At 43.8% G+C, this 19293-nt stretch overlaps 1 protein-coding gene across 1 annotated transcript; it reads right to left on the minus strand.

Annotated features, from left to right (window-relative positions):
* Positions 1-315: 315 nt before the first annotated feature.
* Positions 316-15110, minus strand: POGLUT1 (protein O-glucosyltransferase 1). Its single transcript, XM_030468353.1, has 11 exons — positions 14948-15110; positions 14384-14474; positions 11490-11633; positions 10929-11064; positions 9026-9147; positions 7402-7461; positions 6285-6384; positions 5429-5487; positions 3354-3521; positions 2791-2847; positions 316-2165 (listed from the first exon to the last, which is right to left on the minus strand). Exons 1-11 carry the CDS (start codon positions 15030-15032, stop codon positions 2009-2011), a joined length of 1179 nt encoding a protein of 392 aa, XP_030324213.1. The 5' UTR covers positions 15033-15110; the 3' UTR covers positions 316-2008.
* Positions 15111-19293: the final 4183 nt, after the last annotated feature.

Genomic DNA, 19293 nt, shown 5'->3' on the forward strand with positions numbered 1-19293 from the left:
TGAATGTCTCCAGTGAAGGAGACTCCATGACCCCCCTGGGCAGCCTGTTCCAGGGCTCTGTCACCCTTACAGTAAAAAAATTTTTTCGAATATTCAACTTGAACCTCCTATGCTCCAATTTACACCCATTACCCCTTGTCCTATCACTGGTCACTACTGAGAAGAGCCTAACTCCATCACATCACTGTGGAAGAGGAAAAATGGAAAGACATGCCCTAGCATATCTGGGGAAACAGCGGGGGGCTATCCAAATCTTTCCTTCCAATTGTGACTGAGCAGTGACGCATCCAACAAAACTTCGGTTTTTTTTTTTCCCAAAGCATTTTATTAAAAAGTTTAAAAATATCTGTACAGAGCTGTTTCAGTTTCTAAAGAGTGCTGTCTCTCCACTGACTAAAAGTAGAAATCAAAAAAACACCTCATACTCTTGCACAGTTCTTTTCCTCAGAACATGGGCTATTTTATTGCCCTGATTTGTTTCATTCACAGGCAGGGATAACCCAAGCACTGCTCATGTAACCAGTGTGCTGCTCTGGAAGACACATCCATGTCTCAGGACTTGCTTAGCAGTGCTGCAAGGCCTCTGGGTGAGCACACACGTATGGAACTGCATTTAGGACCAATTGTTCCTTATTCTTCTTCTCTAATCCAGACTGACTGCAGAGGAGACTGTGAGCTGCTGCTGTCATACTATTCCATTAATGTGATGCATCCTACATCTTGAGGCTGCTTTACCATCAAGGCTGTTCACCTGGGAGGCAGCATTCCTCCTGGGATCATGTGCTGCTGCCCATACTCTTATGAGCAGCAGAGAAGATGCAGCTTCCTAACAGGACTCTCAGCTCAGGGGCCACAGAACACTTGAGGAATTAAACTCCCTCCAGGCTGAGCAGCCCAAGGTGGGCACACAGACAGTCAGCACAAGCAGCCCGTGGCTGCATTCAGCACCAGTCATGTGAGGAGTGAGGGGGAGCTGCTGCTGTGTGGCTGAAGACATTCCCTCAACCAGACAAGAGAATGGGAATGTTACAGCAGTGGGAAAGAAAAGCACATACACACATGAGCAGCCATGTCACCAGCCTCAAAAGACCAAACACCTAGAAAGACGACAGAAAGGGATCAGAGCAGAGCACCTGTGAATATCTGAAAAAAGAAAAGCTGACTCCACCTCTTGTGTTCTCTAGATTCTTGGGGATGTCTGGCAAAGGGACCAGTGAAAGCCTGCCTACAGGTGTCCAGCTCTGAGGGCTGTGTGGGCACCCAGCTCATCTGTCTGAGTATGAACCATCTTTATTGGAGTTGCCAACTGCTTGGCTATCAGCTACACAGGCTCAGCACTGAGCAACATCATCATCACCAGCTGCTCCTCTGTGAGGTAGGTAGTTTACCTGTACAAGGACCATTTGTTCTTTCAGTGGTACATCAAAGCCTCACTGTCAATCTCTCTAAAAATCTGACATAAACGTCAGAAAACTAAGCTCTAAGCTATCCAAAAACATTACCCCAAATCCTAGTACCTGCTTCTGTCAGAGAACACGTAATATCCCAATACTGTCACACTGGTGAGAAAACACTGGCCATGTGCCAAAAATAGACATGGAACTCCCAGCTGAGCATAGCTGATGGCCTGTGTACCTTGCTCATGACTATAGAGGACTTGGTAAAAAGTCTAGTAAAATTAACTGAAAGGCTTCTCACTGACTCAGTGGGATTTAGGATAATTCTGAGACAGGTAGTAACTAAGTCCCAAATGCTAACAACCCTCTTTTGCGGGCACGACCATAACTACCCCATTAAATAGCCATAATTCAACATTCTACCTTATGTTTTCTTGGCTACAGTATCACTGCATCCCACTGCATGGGAGCAATTTCCACATCAGCCTATTGCTGTTCTCTGTAGTTCAAGCGTGAAGAATAAGAAGTCTGAGAGAACAAGAAAGAAGATACACTGATCTTCAGATTTCCACAGAGATTAGTATGAGCTAAAAAGAAAAACAGAGAAGGCTCTACAGTTCTGTTTTCAGCCATTGAGAAGTGATCTCACTGTAGCTCTTCCTCCTTTTCACTTTGTAAGTCAAGACTTGGGAATACTCAGACAGCAGATGCTCCCAGTAGCAAGAGACGTCCTCCATCTGCAAGTGCTCAGTGATGAATTGGCGTCCCCTGGAGACACACAAGGCACAGTCAGAACCAATTTCCAGTTCCTACAAGAGTCTTTGGTTTTGTTTTATATGTATATCAACTTTCTCTCTTCTGTGTTTCAAATGAGAAACAACATACACCACTCTGTACCATCTATTTTAATTTCACACTTCTCATTCACACTCACAGCTCTGACAGTTGCAGTGCTTTTGTTATCCTCAAGATGGTATTTGTTATCTGGGATAATAAGTATCAGAATTCACATTAAGATCCAGCCTGAGCAGCACTGACGCATGCTGCCTAGAAGCCAGGTGCTGCCAGCCTGGACACAGAATGCTTGTAAGGCAGATGAGGTGCCCAGGAGTCAGCTCACCTCATATGGAGACAAAAGCTCCCAGCCACTGATAGCTTTCAGTGGGGTTCCTGACATGGGTCACATCTGAATCAAAGACACAAGTGATTATATAGTCTTGTTCTCCAGTTCCCCTTGCTTGTTATGAGTTCCCCAACCCTCCTGCTGTTATTACAGAAGACCAATTAAACTTCACTCTATTAACACCAGGTTTTGACAGGTAACTGCTCCAAAGGCATAAGAAAATGTTTTGGAAGAAGAGTACCCGATAGCCAGAAAGAACACACTACTCACCTCTCTGAAATTTCTTGTGCTATGGCATCATTTTCTTTTACAAATTGCAACAGCTCCCTAAAACAAAGACAATTAAAATGCAATGAAACAACTAATCCAATGGAAACATTTTTCCTTAGCTAAACTATTGCAGAGGATGAGATTAAGGATCTAAAACTGAGTGACAGACAGGTGTTCCTAATTCAAAGCACAGAAGAAACCTGCCAATCCCAGTTGTTCCATATCAGTTCTGGATGGCATGCTGAAGTCTGGCAACTAACACATTTTTGGACAAGGAATACATTCCTCTCCCCCTCATCTGTGCTGCAAATTTAAGTGCCTAGTGACTGCTGCTTTCAGCAAGAGTGAGAGACCTCCATACTTCACTGAAACTGTACTCCCTAAGTACTATGAGCAAAAGATTCTTTGGGGACAGTGGCAAAGACACAGGAGCATGACCTCCACGAGCCTTTTGTCTGATATGTAGGAGTGGAGGCACTTGCTAGCACGATACAAATCAGTGCTCCTGCAGTATGCAGTGATTCTCTGAACACATCTGGGGCCTCACACTTGAGGTCTCATACCTGACATCAGAAAGGTCTGATCTGACTGGGATGTAGTGGACCCACGGCTTCAGCTGGGGGTAGAAGAACTCCAACCACTCTTCTCCCACGTGAAAGACGAGTGAACCACACAAGAAGAGATGTTTCAGTCGGAAACTGGCAGCCACACCCCGGAAATTAAACAGATACCTTTAAAAGGAGAATCAAAAAGCAAAGGAGAACCTGATCACACTCAGAATTATGTGAGGAAATCCAGTAAGAAACTGGGCTTCAGTTAGCAGTCAGTCTTCCCTCACAGGCAGCAGCTGGAGGGGGTCTCCCTCACTCTGAGCCAAGTATCTGTTGCTGCAACAAGAGGAAGACATTTATTTGAAGCTTTTCACAGGAAAGGTGAGCTGAAGTTAAGGATATGCTAGGTGAGCTTCTGCTTAGTGTCAAAACAGAGGTTGAAAATCAAGGCATGCTGCTTTACCTCTGGGAAAAACGCTTTCCTGCAACAAGTCAAAAGAGGTCTCACAGACAACTGTCAACAAGGCATGGAAGGTCACAGCATGGATGCTGATCCTGTGACCTTCGGAGACTCTGTTACCACAAGGAGCTTTTTCCCAATTTTCTGTTGTCTTTCAGTGATCTTTTTTGTTCATTGTTCTGCTTTTCCATATCTTAAACAGGCTAGCACACAACAGATGGACTTTGCAGATAACAAGGAATCCGCAATTTTGGTTTTGGTATTTTCTGCCAAGTTAGTAAAGTGGGATTGACTGGAGGGTGTTTCTCTTAGCAAACTGTATCTCAGAAGGATGTTTGTTTGCTTACTTGCTTGCTTTTTAAACCCACATTTCTCCAATTATATGGAAAGCCTGTGGGTAAAAGCCCTATGTACATAAAACTACTGTTTGAAGTCAACCATTTTGGGCTGGGGGAAGGGAGTTCTTCTTTTAATGAAGCTACTTTGGGTGAGACAGAGATTATATATTTTATGTTTGGGGTGAGATGAGAATTCCAGCTAAACTTAGTTCAGCAGTAAGCAACAAGGAGTAAATCGGACACTATTCTCCATTCTTCTTATTACCTAGGGGGTTAAGGCAGGGATAGGATGAGCAGCTCGTTGTATTAGGAACTGAACAAATACATGTAGAGGTGTAAAAATCCAGAGGTGTGGGAGCAAGGAAGTGCCTCTGTCCAATTCCAGACACAGCCCACCATGGGTGACCTCAGCCAATCACTGAGACTGCTCTCAGAACTGAAGGTTCATGTTGACCCTACCAGATCCTGAGCTATAACAAAAGTATGTGAGAATGTCTTGGCCAATACTGCACAAGGGGCTTAGGAAGCATCAGGAGTTGGGAAGTCTGTGAGTAACAGAAGGGAAAAATATGGGCAATAGTCTGGTGAAAAACCAAATGAGACAAGTCAATCACATTTACACAAAAACACAGACCCAGCCAAATGACTGAGTTCTTGTATCAGCAGATTCTAGCTGATAGAATTGTAACTGGGTAATTTTAAAGCTTAAGTAAAACATCATACACACACATGCATACATGCTAAGAGTTCATATTTTCACAAAGAAACCCACAATAATATTATACCAGACACCCTCTTCAAAGCTGCTAATAAAAACCTTTGTTAATCAAAACCACATTCTCTCAAGCAACATGGATCAATACTGTATCTGCTCAATCATATTTCACATTCTCTCTTTAACTCTATATACACAATGGCAACTCTTGCCCCAGTACATATATGAAGCAAGATTCCTTGGGTCCTTAAGTCTTTGAATACAGTAATGTTACCACGGTAGCACTGAAAAAAAAACGCTAATAAAAAAAAATAAATCACATTTTCCATCTATACGCTTGTCAGTGACCTAAGACCTTTACTTTCCCCAAAACACTTTACTTCTCTTGACCTGACAGGAGAAAGCTGACACTGAAAGAGGCCATGGAAAGCTCTCAAATTTTCAGCTGCCTTAAGTCTGTTCACAAGCTTTCTTGTCTGCTTGGAGCTGGAATTAGACTTCAGGATAAAATACACCATACAAAGAAAGAAATAACCCACTGCCCTTGAACAACTTTACTAATCAAAACTCTTACTTGTATTTGCAGTGATCAACCAGTGGAATTTCCTTTGCAGGAGGCTTCCCTAATGTGTCCTTGAAATAAAGAGAATTAAAAATAAAATAAAAAAAAAAAATCAGTGAGATTTGGATGATGATTTCATATTTGTTTTCCTTCTCAGTCAGAAACAAAGTTGAAGTCTCAAAATCCTCCATTCCCACTTCTGAGAGAACCTTGTCTGCTGGGCTTTTAGAAGTATGATGAAGAATTCCCATCCCTTCAAACAAGAAAAAAGTTCAGTAAATTACATGCTGCCTGTAAGCAAACGCCAGCACAAACACATTAAATGATAATGTTTAGTTGGCAGCTATGGACTGGAAAACAGCTTGGGACAATGGACTGTGCGAAGCCAAGTGTAAGCAGATTAGCCAAGACTGTGTGGTGAGAGCTGGACTGCAGACCAAGTATGTAACTAAAGAGTTATCAGCAACAGTTATCAGAAAGTTATCAACAGGACTAAGAAATGGAGATGACAGAAAAAGATTTAAAGAGATTGACAACAACACACAGGCAGCTTGGAGCTAGAAGGGAAAGAGTTGGCTCATTTTGTTGTAATGGAGGAGGAGGGGGTTGGCATAGGCTCATTTTCTGATGTTTGCTGGTTTCCTTGATCAAAAAGTGTAAACGAAAGAAAAATGTTTTGCCTGTCAGGCTGTAAAGACTCCTTTCTTTCATCCATCAGAGAGGTGTGACCTTCAAGGGACCTACAAGCCTCCCCCACTCAAGGATCACACACAACTCTCCAACAAGATGCCTTTCAGTTGGCAAAAGACATCCTGCAGTGCTACTGTTTTTGGCCTTCATGCTCACAAGACAGTCAACACCCATGCACCTTCTCAGATTTCCAAGCCTGATTTTTAGTGTACTCTGCATCAACAAGTTCTGGGTTTTCTCGGGACAGCAGAATGAGGGGATCTCTCTCGGGGCTTGTTCTGCAAAAGAAATGCTATCAGTTATTGCAAATCCACCTGACCCAACACAGCTAACTACAGAACTCAAGATCCTGCCTCTTGATGAGGCAAACTGCCCTATGTCCCCTGAAAGCATTAAGTGCCTACCATACAGCATATTTTTTTCTAAAAGTCCATTAGCAGAACAGAATGACTTATGTGTACCAAAATGATCTGAGGCTCTGTTGGTTTATTTCACTTACTAAATATTTAATACTATTATTTAAGCAAGTCCCAAGACAAACCAGTGAAGATGTTTGTTTCCTTCAGGCTTCATCCTGATGGGTGCCAAATACTTTAACTCCTATTTAAGTCAGAAAGAGAGCCAAGAGACACTAAGCACCTTCAGCACTTGATCCCTCTGACACCAATTTAAAACACAACTGATAAACAAGGTTAGGATATCCCTGAGACTACTCATCACCTCCCAAGTTGAAATGGTAAGATATCAAACCCACCCCTACTGAGGATGGAGGAGGAATAAAAATGAGTAGGGGTTAACACTATTTTCAAACTATCACTAGAGAGAAGGCAAAAATAAACTACTCTCTTCTCCCCCACCACTCAGATAATTTCACGTGAGAATACTTGTTGATTTACTGGTGAGCATCTGCACAGTGAATAAGTATTCACACTGGCAAGAAGCATGCACAACAATATCAAATCTTTAAACTCGCATCACACACCTGCATTCCCTCCACAGAACAAAACAAGCTGGTTCCTAGTGTGACAGTTTTACTCATTAAGAAGTAACAGAGCAAATCCATCACAACTTCTGTTTCCATTATTAGATTACAATAAACTGGCTGCAAATGTCAATTCTTACCGGGAATTGCTAATGGTGAAATGCTGCTGTACAAAATGTCTCCCTTTCCTTCCTTTTAAAAAATACACTCCGAGTTACATTTGTTTAGGTCATGAAGATACAAAATTATTGCATACAGAGAGCTGTCATGGCATGTTTTAGGAGAATCTCCTGCTACAGGAAAATATGCTCACCTGGATCCCCGGAAATATCCTTTAGAGATTTTTTTCATCCATGGCCATTTTTCTGCAGATCTGAAAATATTGTTTATACATGGCAATAAATGATTTAATATAATGATGAAACAGCCTTCTCATCAGTTTTCACAGCATGATCTCTTTTTATTATTCTTCATTTTTGATGGAAATCACCTCCTTCATTATAGCAGAAAAAGCTCTCAGCCAGGTCCAATGAAACAGGTTTTCCTGTAAATATTGTTTTTAAGGCAACATGACATATGCTACTTTTCAGAATACTTTCCAGTCAAAAAAAATTAATTACACATAACCCCCTCACCAAATCTTTAAGGGTATTAAAATTTACCTAAAATTTGAATCCACTTTTTGCATCATTGCTTTATTTTTCTGCACTGAGTATGGATAGTGTAAAATGACTAGTTTCTAACCACTGTCATTTCCCATTGAAACCAAAACAAAACCAACAACATCTTGTGTTTTGCATTTCAAACACAGGGTTTCAGGGTTTCATTGTCTTCCCAAACAACTTTCAGTTTATAGCTAAATGAGTCCTTCAAAATAGCTGTTCATGTTTTATTTCAGTCAGTGCAGTCACCTGCCTCCTTCTGAGGAGCTCCTTGTTGCACTTTTTTGTTTCACTTGGCTCGACATGCATCCTGTCCTGATCCCCAAACTGATCTGCACAGGTCAAGCTCTGCATCTGCTTGTAACCCAGTGACACAAGTGGGGCACACTGGGAAAGAAAGTGTAAGTAAATGCCCTGGACCTTCATTATACTATATTATACCATATCACGTTAGGCTTCAGCTATGATTAGTCCCATAGACCTCTAGATTTTGAAGAGGGAAACAGTCAGCCTTGCATTCTGATGTCAAGTGATTGACATCAAGGTGTGGGGGTTGGGTTTTTTTCTTGTTATGTTTCTATGTTCACTCACTGTTGCACACTTTGTTTGTCACTCTCCATGGGAAACAGACCCTTATTCTGCTAATAGTCAAAGATCCTGCCAAAAGAAAGACTCCCAGTCAGAAAGATCTTCTGTCTTACTCTCAAGCTCAGCAATAACTCTTGATTCTTGGGAACAATTCCAGGTTTCTCTATTGCACAACAATACTCAAGTAAAACCAGATCTAAAGAAGGCTTTTCTTTAGCTTTGCAGAAGCTTATACAAACATCCTGGATCATCCCTGCAGTGAAAAAGCCACAGCTCTTAGAGAAGTAGTTGGAAACAAAGGAAAACATTACCATGTGTCAGGGGAGATTTCTGCAGGCAAAAGATAGCTACTGCTTTATTGACAAAACCTAACCCAGCAAAAACGATAGTAATCTGGCCCTGACAGCATGAAGAATGTGTATACTTTGTCCTCTGAACTCCTTGCTAAAGTGTTGGAAACAGAGAAGCTAATTATAACTTCTAGTTACATCACCCAAGGTTTCCATGGAGAATTCTAACACAGCAGTGAGGCTATGTGTAGTTAGCAAGAGGCAGCAGGACAGATCAAAGGTCAACAGACCTGTTATCTTAGCCTTCAACATTGCTCTAATGCTGCCTGGGTGCTTTTACTATGAGTTTGTCTTCCCTTAGACCTTCCCTCCCCATACAGCCATTTCAACAACGTACCTTCTGAGGTCCTCTCTCATGAGGTCCCAGCGCCCTAAACCTGTTGGGTAAATTGGCCAAACAGCTGGTCCTCCTTCCCAAAATGTCCAGGCAGGATACATAATATCATTGTATTCAGGTGTCTTAAGAAAAAGGAGAGTTAATTTAAGAATAAGGGTATTTTGGTTTACTGACTGAGCCCATCAGTAATGAACGTCCCTCCCAGGGGTTCTGTTGGCTTTCTCCATTACTGTTCTACAAGCAGCCACAAAAGCTTTGTGGTCACCATTGTGTTGCTGGGGTTCATATGAAGACAAGCCTATATGGCAACATTTCAATGATTTAATAAAGGCTATGTCCTGCTGCATGACAACATGAGACTCTCACATGAGAAAATAACAAGAGACTTGGTGCACATGACATAAAAGCAGGGGCTGAGGAATGGGTTTGTTCATACACAGGAAGAGGAGGCTTGGGGAAATCTAAATGTTGTCTACTACAGTCTGATGAGAAGTTCAGAGAAGGTAGAGGCAGACTTTCAGAACTGCAGAGACAAAATGAGAGGCAACAGGCTTTGATTATAAAAAGGAAAGTTCCAACTACAGATGGGGAAATATGTTTCCCTTCTGTGCGAGTTCAAACACTGGCTGCAAATATTCTGCCCTCGGGGATGCTCAGAACTGGGCAGGACACGGCCTGGATCTCACTGGTCCTGCTCTGAGCGAGGTGCTGGAGTGGGTGATCTCCTGAGGTCCCTTCCAACTTAAATGAGTGTGTGCTTCTATGATCTGCTATAAGGAAGCACTGATAAAAAACCATCCCAGGGTGGGCCTTTGGAAATGCAAAATGAGACAATCCTGCAATCCCTTATGCTTTCAGGTTCAGAATGCATCCTGGACCCTTCCTTATTCTGGCAATGACTAACCCTGTCTGGTTAAATGTGAGCTGTGCCTGGGTCATGGCTGGTGAATGACCATGCTTGCAATGCTGTACTGAAACCCCAGAGAGAGTTTTAGGATGGCTGTGAACTAGGCAACAGTTACAGATAGGATTAGAGTCCAGACTGCATGAGCTGAAGACCTGGGTAGGATGCTATAACTTAGCCAAAACAGAACAGGGCCTGAACTAGCAAAAGTAAATGCTCTATTGCTTCTTTTTGCATCTTACTATGTGCTGGGCTTCAGCCAAAGTCAGGATCTTTATCAGGGTTAGGCAGCCAGGGTGCAAGATCTGGGCATACTGGGCACACACTAATGCAAAGCAAGATTAGCTGAAGCTTGAGGTGTAGCAATATTTTGCTGGAAAGGATGAGACACGATACTACTGTCATGTTTAACAAACAGGAGTGGCAGAAATATATGGCAGAGCTCCCCAGTCTGGGACCAGAGATGCAGAGTGTCTCTACGTGTGTGCACACCTTTGTGCGTGTGCATGTCTAGAGATGAAAAAGGGAATCCAAGGGAAAAGTGTTCACAAGAGAAAACAATATTAAAGAAAAGAAGAAACACCTATCTTCAGTACCAAAAAAGGGGATTAAAATATTTGTATTAAATGAGAATAACTGTGACAACTGACTAATGATTAAAAATACCTAGCAATGCTGATAAACTATGGATACAATTTAAGAGAGGCATTGCAGCAAATGACAGTGCTGCTGGCACACATTCCATCTAGCTGTGCATCATTCCTGTGGCAGAGGTACATTTTTTGACCTGGAAGGGGAGCTAATGAGGGGAAAAATTGTTCTACTGAATAAATCTGCAAGTCTGTCTGCCAAAAAAATGGAGGTGAAAGAAAACAAAGAGCAAAAAAAGCAGGTAATTTTGACACAGAAAATCTGCAGGAAACCACCTTCAAAAATATGTTCCCAAGAGAAAGGAGGGCATGCATGTCTCAAATGCTCAGCTTTTAAAGGTGTACTCACCTTACTGAACGAGAAGACTGGGATAAGGGGTTTCATCCACTTGGGGACCTGGGGATAGTCTCGCACATTGATCACCATTTCCATGTCAGGGAGGCGGCTGATAATCCCCAGAATGAAGTGCTCTACTCCACTGCATCTGGAGAGAAATGACAGATGACAAAGAGCTATATGGAGAAAGCAAAATCCTGCAGTCTCTCGCAGGCCTTTCTCTCTGTGCAGGAGTAGAAGAGATAGTGAGCCTGAGCCATACCATAACACAGGCTGGGAAATGCCTATAGCAGCCTCCAGTGGAGTACATACACCAATGAAGCAACCCTTCCTGTGAAATCTGGCCTAATCTGCAGCTTTCTCTAGGACCCCACAATCAACCAACCCTTTGTACACTGAAGTGCAACAATGACATTTACCCCTTGCTACAATTACGCTTCATGTCTAATTTTCTAGGTTTCTAGGAATTCAGTCCTCTGAAATACCCTTGTGCTTAATGACTTTAAACTTGGCAGAGTTGGAAGTACTCCTGCATCTCAGCAAGGGAGATGAGACCTTCTGCACAGCCCTTACCTTGCAGGGAAGAAGCAGTCCTGCTCACGATACAATTTGTTCTTAATGATTTGGTAGTGTGTCCCAAGCTTTCGGTTCACCACATCTGATATTATCTCCTTGGAAATGCCACTTTGAAAAGGAGCCAGGTCCTGCTTCCAGACACTGAAACAAATTAATCAACTATTATTATATAGGATAGAGAGGATACTGTGCATTAAAATTACTGCAGCATACTGAATGGACTCCTAGATCCAACAATTTCCATATAGCTTCCAGAAGCTCCAATACATGTAGCATAACTTACAATTTAAGTCACTTGGAAGAGCTGTTACTCAGAGACTCACAGGTCCAAGCTTCACTCTTTGAAGTGTGTTGTTTGCCCAAACAGAAAGCCCAATACAGCACTCTTGACTCTACTCCAGGACAACTCCATGGACAACTCCAGCTACTCTCCAAGAAAGCTCTTTACATACCCTGTCAGATTTTGGGCAAAAGTCTTCAGCTAACTCAACCTTTGAACTGTGACACTTGTGCTCTGGCCTTCCATGAACAATGGGCCACACCAAGACCAAACTCCTCACATAATGCCGTGCTATTTAGATACAAAACCATCAAATAACACTGTGTGCAGTGAAAGCCATCCCAGTATGAGTGGCCTGTGTAGCATGAGTTCTGTGGCATCTGAACGTCACCAGTTAGCTATAAGCAGGCAGTATGAAAACATAAATACAGAAAGAGGATGCAGTTTATATAAACTTAGTCTAAAGGTCCTCAGATGTAATGGCTTGGAGCAGTTAATGAACACTGTTGTAACAGCCATGGACATGTCCTCCTCACTTTTTGGTTGATACTGTCGTCAATGCATTGTTTTAGTGACAACACTGTCAGGGTGATCCCACTGTGAGAGTGCTCAAATACTGGCACAGGTTGCCCAGAGAGGCTGTGGAATCTCTGCTCTGCAAGATGTCTAAAACCTGAGTCTCTGCAACACTGCTTGAGCAGAGGAGTTGGACTTGAGGAGCTCAGGAAATCCTTTCCAACCTCTAGGATTCTGCCATGGGAGAAAACAGTAAAACTACATAAAGAATTGCCATTATGCAGATAGGCTAACCACGGGACAAGCAGTCTGGCAGGGATGCAAATGCAGTGAGCTTGAAGGAAGAAAGGCAGTTTTATTCATGTCATTGTAACCTAAGTGACTACTGAAAGGTAACAACAAACAAGCTAGGAGCTTCAGTCCTTGACCACTGAGTCACAGACGACTAAACACAAGTAGAACCTTTATGGGGAAAAGTACTGGCTTTCAGTGTTCCACTGTGTATTTACACACTTCCAAATCAACTATCAAAATGAACTAAGTTTCTTAAGTGCCACACAGTGTATGTGCTGTATTATCTTTCTGGGTTCTTCTGTAATGCCTGTCACTGGAGCAGTGTTCTTTATCAACCCTTAAATCAACTGCTGCTTTAGAGAAAACTAGGTTTCAAGAATCTCCGTAACTTCATGTTACTATCAACTATTATGTTCTGAAGCAGATCTGAAGGTTGTTACTATTTCGGAAGGTGTTCTAACCAAAGGTGGGCAGGAGATGGTAGAGTGTATGTTTAAAGATCAGGAGATGTCTTTAGGCTGTATCTGAATTGGAACTCAGGAAAAAATCTGGAAGGCTAAACTATGACACTTTTGTCATCACCATTTCAAAGACCAACAAGGACCAAAAACTCCAAACAGAGTGCACAAACAGTTCCCCAGTAGGACTCATCTGATATTAAAAGCTAATAGAGCACTGAATCTCACCCCCAAAATGAGTGAACACATTCTGTACTTCTAAATAGGAGGCTTAAAGTTGAGTATCTGGATTTCTGCATTTGGCATTCTAATCCCAAAGGCAGAGGAATATTCACTCTTGCCTGAATTATCTCTTCTCCTGTAAATAAAAACGCTGCTTAAAGGTATCAGAAAAGCCCAGACCAACAATCCCTGCCCATATAGCAATGATGACCTAAGACCCTGCAATTTTTGCCACAATGCAGCTGTGCTCTATCAGTGGGAAGAGAAAGGAAGCTTGGTTGGGCTATGTCTACACAACATAGCCTGTACATGTACTGTCTACAGTTGTCTTGCATCACATATAAGCCTCTAGCATCATATTCACTGTAGGAAGATCAGGCTAGCATTTCAAGTCAGAGAGCTGTCATAATGCATAATGCTCTGAAGTTATTACAAAAATAGACAAGACTTTTGTCTTCCTGAATGATCTTCTCTTGATCATCCTTTAGTCATGTGAAAGTCAGGTACACTACAATTCTCAAAATAAGTGACCTAAACTCCCCAGAAAGAACACTAAAAGGTACAACACACCATCACATCAAATGAGCCTGTGCCCTGTAACAATCTTCCTTCATCTAAGTATTTGCAGTATCTTGCACATACTTGATTTCTTTCACCTTTAAAATCCCATGAGAAAGACTTTTTAGCAACACTGCACTGAGAAAAAAGGTGGAAGTGTGTTGTTAATACAGAAAAATCACCAATTGTGTGACCATACATATGTATATGTATACATGAAATGCTGTCAGTATCTGTTCATAGAATCATAGAATATCAGGTTGGTAGGGACCTTAAGCATCATCTAATCCAGCCTTTCTTGGCAAAAGCACAAAGCCTGGCAAAAAAAAAAAAGTTGTTCAATCACAGAGGACAACAACGAGACAGGTCATTTTGCAGATGGACGCACTTTTTATTGGAAATACAGAGGTCAACCTGTTTCACAGAGTGCTATAAGAAATACTCTATTAAGTTCTCTCACCTATGATGTCTGCTGATGTGACTGGAGCCTAAATATTCTCTAGACAATTCCCACCCATCAGCGATGGCAAAAGGACATGGACAAAAGGAAACCGTTCTCTCACCTTCGGTGGCAGCTGCAGTTCTCCTTTACACACGGCTTATAGTCTTCCACAGCTTTCTTAATTTGGTCAGTTATCGTTTTCCATTTGGCATCTGAAACACGCAGGAAGGAAAAGTTAAGAGGACTTCATCCATCCAACTACCAGAGCAACTACCGGGACACGAGCAGGATTCCTGCTCCAGCTGGCGATACCAATGTACCGCTGTCCCACAGCACACTCCAGTCCTGCTCCAGCCCAGCGAGCCTGAAGCAAGCGGCTGGAGGGAGACAAACGCGACTGCGGGGAACCGGGGAAGGGGCTGCGGGTCAGGCCCCCCGTGGCGTTCGCCAGGCTGAAAGGAAAACCGAGAGGAGCCGATCGCTAAAGGAACTGGTAGGCTCCTCCCGGCTTCCCTTTCAGCCCGGGGACCTCCACGGCGTGCAGGGCGGAGGCGAGACTCCCCCCTCCCCTCATCGCCCTAAGGGGACAGGCGGGCTCCTTCCCGTGCCACTGCCCCTCCTTCCCCCCCCGCGTCCCTCCCCGCCCCCCAGCCCTGCGACACCCTCAAACGCGAGAGCCGCTTACCTGCCTGCTGGCCCGCAGCGGCGAGCTCCAGCCACCACACGGCGACCACCGCCAGGGAACACAGGCCCACCGCCGCCCGCCCCATGCCGCCACCGCCGCCGCCAGCACCGTTCTGCGCCTGCGCCAGGGGACACCGGGGCGGCGGGGAGACCGGAGAGGGGGTGGGAGTGATGCCCCAACCAAAGATGGTGGCCGCCGCCTTAGGGCCCGCGCAAACATGGCGGCGCGAGTGGCGGGCGTCGTGCCGCTGCGCTTGATGGGAGCTGTAGGACAAGGAGACGGGGAGGGCGCTGCGAAAGGACCCGGCGCCCGGAGAAGGGCGGGATGTGCCCCTGCGGTAGGCAGAGAACCACAGAGTCGTTTTGGGTTAGAGCAGACATTTGAGATCATTGAGCCCAACTTTTAATCCAAAAGTGCTAAATCCAGCACTGAACTATGGCCCTCAGCATGTTCTCATCTGTGTCCTCATCTATGCATCCTTTAAATACCTCCAGGGATGGGGACTGAACTGCTGCCCCGGACAGACTGCTACCCAGCGCCTGACAATATTTTTGGTGAAGGATTTTTTTCCCTAATATTAAATCTAAACCTGCCTTGGCACAAGTTGAGGCTGTTGCTTCTCACCTTAACACTTGTTACTTGGGAGAAGAGACCAACACCTCGCTACAACCTCCTTTTGGGTAGTCCTAGGGAGCAATAATGTCTCCCTTCATCCTCCCTTCCTCCAGATTAAACAACCCCAGTTCCCTCAGCCACTCCTCGTAAGACTTGTTCTCTAGACCCTTCACCAGACTCAATAAATTAAAAGAGCTTCTCTGGACATTCACCAGCACCTCAATGTCCTTCTTGTAGCGAGGTGCCCAAAACTGAACGCAGTATTCAAGGTGCAGCCTCACCAGTGCCAAGTACAGGGAGACAGTCACTGCCCTAGTCCTGCTGACCACAGTTTCTGATACAAACCCCTCCAAAGAACCTCCAGGCTCTGCTTCTGTGCTCCTCAGGAGTGCCACAAGCTTTGTGCAGATCTTTTGCTGCTGGTGGCCCTCACTACTTTTGAGTTTTTTAGGGGCAGAACTTCACCCTGAAGGCCTGAATTAATCACGCAGTTTGTTCGCCCTGTAAGAGGCTCCTTCTCCTGGCCCCACCTCTTGCTGTCGACAAGGCCTGATTCCGTTTGATCACTTAGTATTAATTCATCAATCTCATTGCTAGGATATAAAGGTTTAGATTGATTTGTACAAACTCTTCTGCAGCTCCAGGGATATGGACTGCAGGAAAGAAGAGAAATAGTGGTTGGTTGAGTGACATCAACATAATGCATAGAACCTTCTCTTTGCAAAGTGGTTTCTCCAAATATAGTCTTTAAAACTACACAACCCCCCCCCCCTCCTATTTAGTGTTTGGGTCAGCTCAGTCATACGTGGCCAACCTTCAGGAGACCCACTTGTTAATCTGGTGCTGGATGTAATAGCCATACTGATAAGCAGCAAAATTAATGTAGGTGAAAAGGGCTGGGGCCAAGCAGATACTGCCCTGATACGAATGTAGACCAGCCAAACAATGTTTATTCCCTAGGCTGAGTGTGAAAAGGCCTCTTCATGGGGTCTGTGTATTCAGATGTGAACACTGAACTTTCACCTTTCCCAGCCCAGATCCACCTTGGTGGTTGTAATTTCCAGGAGGAGGTGCTGTAGCTGCCTGTTAATAGGAAAGAGCCACATTTACAGGAAGTTTGTACCTATAGCATGAATATTGAGTCATCAGATGCATGAGCCAACTTGTAATACAGGGCTCTTTTGTGTGAAACTGAATTGGTCCTGTAGGTATCTGTAGGTTTGGATGGAGACACAGTCGACAGAAAACAGATCAAAGAGGAAAAGCATGTGCTGAGGAGTGTGAAGGTTTCAGAAGGACTTGAGTTCTGAACACCTACAGTCTTGCTAAATCTGCAGGAATTGGTGAACTCTAGGTACTAAGTGGTGGCTCAATCTGTGCAAGACCAGAAGTAAATGCTGGTATCAACAATGAGTTGTGTGACTGGAGGGCAGGGGCTCCTATATGCAGAGAGACTGCATCTCTTGAAGTAAAAGACTTAAAGGGACTTTTTGAACATCTGCTTGAAGAACACAATAGAATATAGAACAGGATGGACTATTTTGGTTGGAAGGGACTTGTAGTGGTCGTCTAGTACAACTGGGGCTGACCAAAAGTTAAAGCATGGTGTCAAGGGTATTGTCCAAATGCCCCTTAAACATTGTGAGGCTCAGGGCATCAACCACCGGTCTAGGAAGCCTATTTCAGCGTTTGATAACCTTCTCAGTAAAGAAATGCTTCTTAGTGCCCCATCTAAACCTCCTTTGGTGCTGCTTTGAACCATTCCCATGGACTCTGGCACTGGATATCGGGGAAAAGAATTCAGCATCTCTCTCTCTACTCCTCACCTTCTTAGAAAGCTGTAGAGAGCAATGAGGTCACCCCTCAGCCTCCTTTTTTCCAGACAAGCCAGAAGCCCTCAGCTGCTCCTTATAGGACATTATTTACAGCCTTTTCACCAGCTTTATTGCCCTTCTCTGAGTGAATTCAAGGACCTTCACATTATTTTTCAACTGCAAGGCCCAGAACTGCACACAGTAAGCTCCCAGTGTGTTCAGCACAGCCCCATACTGAGTATGCAGTTGGGGTTTTCCTCCAACTGTTGCTCCAGCTGGCTGATTGGGTGAGTGAACTATGAGGCAATAAGTGAATATCATGTGAATTATCTGCTATGATTAATAACAGCTTCCTAGAGTGAAAACCTTGAGTACTTCTGTCTGTGTCATCTTAAACTCCTCTTGCACAACCAAAGAATTTTTATGGAAATCAGGGGAATCAATCCTATCTTTCCATCTCCTAGAGTCCCTCTGTCTTCCTTTTCATTTCTGCATAGGGTCTCCTTTTTTTCCTTTTCCTTGACTGTCCCTTTCACAGCTGCAGTATCCACAGAACCATATCTGAGGATGGTCTAAAGGCCCATAAAAGCTGGGTCCTGCAAAAATGTGAGCTTTAAGTAAAGAAAAAGCAAAAACTGCTGATACTTTTACTCATCTGTATTTGCCTCCAATGTCCTCCCTCAGTCTTAGCCAGCTCTATGTGGCTAAACCACCCATTATTTCTAGCAAAATTTTCTGTCTTCCCTCTCAGGTTCCAGACCAGATTTTCCTGCTTATTTCCCAACTGACTGAATAGAGACATCAGTGTACCATTCCAACACCATTTCTGGTTGTTTCTCACAGCTCCCCTCTACTCTCCTACACAGCTGGTAAAGCTGTAGTAGTTTGCTCTGTAGCAAAGGTTATTTCGGGTGCTTTCTCTGAGGCAAAGAGTAGGAGTGGTAGTCAGCATAAATGTTTAATAGGCCCTGAGAGCTACGACTTTAAGATGAGGCTGCTTTTGAAGGTACATTTACAGCCTCTGCTCTCCCAGGCTTTGTATAATGAAAGCACCCCAGGCCACTGTGGTGTGGTTTTGGCATGCACTGTAGTTCCCCTCAAGCATGTTGGATGGTTGTTAAGCTTCAGAACCCCTTGACTCTCACTTCAAACACAGCCTTTGCCTCACCCTCTCTACCTTCTTAATTTCCTGCAAATCCAGAGCTCTGTGCAGGAGCATCTGGCTATGATCTCTGATACCCTCTCTCAAGCAGTCCCTCCCTCTTTTTTTTTTTTTTTCTCTGCCAAATCAAGTACAAACACCCACAAATTTACTTTCATCGTGTTCCATATGCCTGGAGTGGAAAATCACAAGTCTGGTGTCCTTGCTTTACATATTCATCATAGGTTAGAAGAAGGGTGCTTGGGAAAGAGTTTCATTCTCTAAGGTTGCTCTAAGTCTGAACTGAAGGAAACATGCTTTCTAAATATTGAGTTTCTCTAAGAATTGTGGTGTAGCTTGTCAAGTTGCTACTGTCTGCCTGTGCAGAGGTGAGGCTTTTTCTCCTTTAATTCATCCTTTTGTGCTAAATGGAAGCCCTAGGTTTTCTCCTCAAATAATGACAAACTTTTCGTGTGAAGAAGGTCCATCCTGCCTGCAGAGAAGCTCTCCAGAAGTAGGCACAGCCAGAGGAGGGTTATGTGCAGCTGGAGAAGGTGGTACTAGCAAAAGAGGAAATATACAGACAATGTAAATAAAGCTTCCAGTAGATGTGAGGCAGCTGATGTGTGGTTCTTCATATACCTTTCACACTTGATTGTCAGGGGGCCAGGCTGCTGCAAAAGGCATAGGTACTTCCAAAACTCAGAGGAGGGAGGAAAACAAGTTATAGAGGCTGCTGAGGTTCCACACCTGTGGCTGAAGTTACTGGGGCTTCT

The sequence above is a fragment of the Calypte anna genome, chromosome 1, assembly GCF_003957555.1.
Source record: "Calypte anna isolate BGI_N300 chromosome 1, bCalAnn1_v1.p, whole genome shotgun sequence".
Taxonomy (NCBI): Eukaryota; Metazoa; Chordata; class Aves; order Apodiformes; family Trochilidae; genus Calypte; species Calypte anna.

Excerpts from the sequence above, each read along its gene's own strand:
- POGLUT1 (XM_030468353.1), bottom strand. The coding sequence starts at position 15,032 with ATGGGGCGGGCGGCGGTGGGCCTGTGTTCCCTGGCGGTGGTCGCCGTG. Across the intron at positions 11,065-11,489 it reads GACTGCTTCTTCCCTGCAAG|ATGCAGTGGAGTAGAGCACT; the intron begins GTAAGGGCTGTG and ends ATTTCTCTCCAG. Across the intron at positions 3,522-5,428 it reads GTTGATCACTGCAAATACAA|GTATCTGTTTAATTTCCGGG; the intron begins GTAAGAGTTTTG and ends CTCCTTTTAAAG.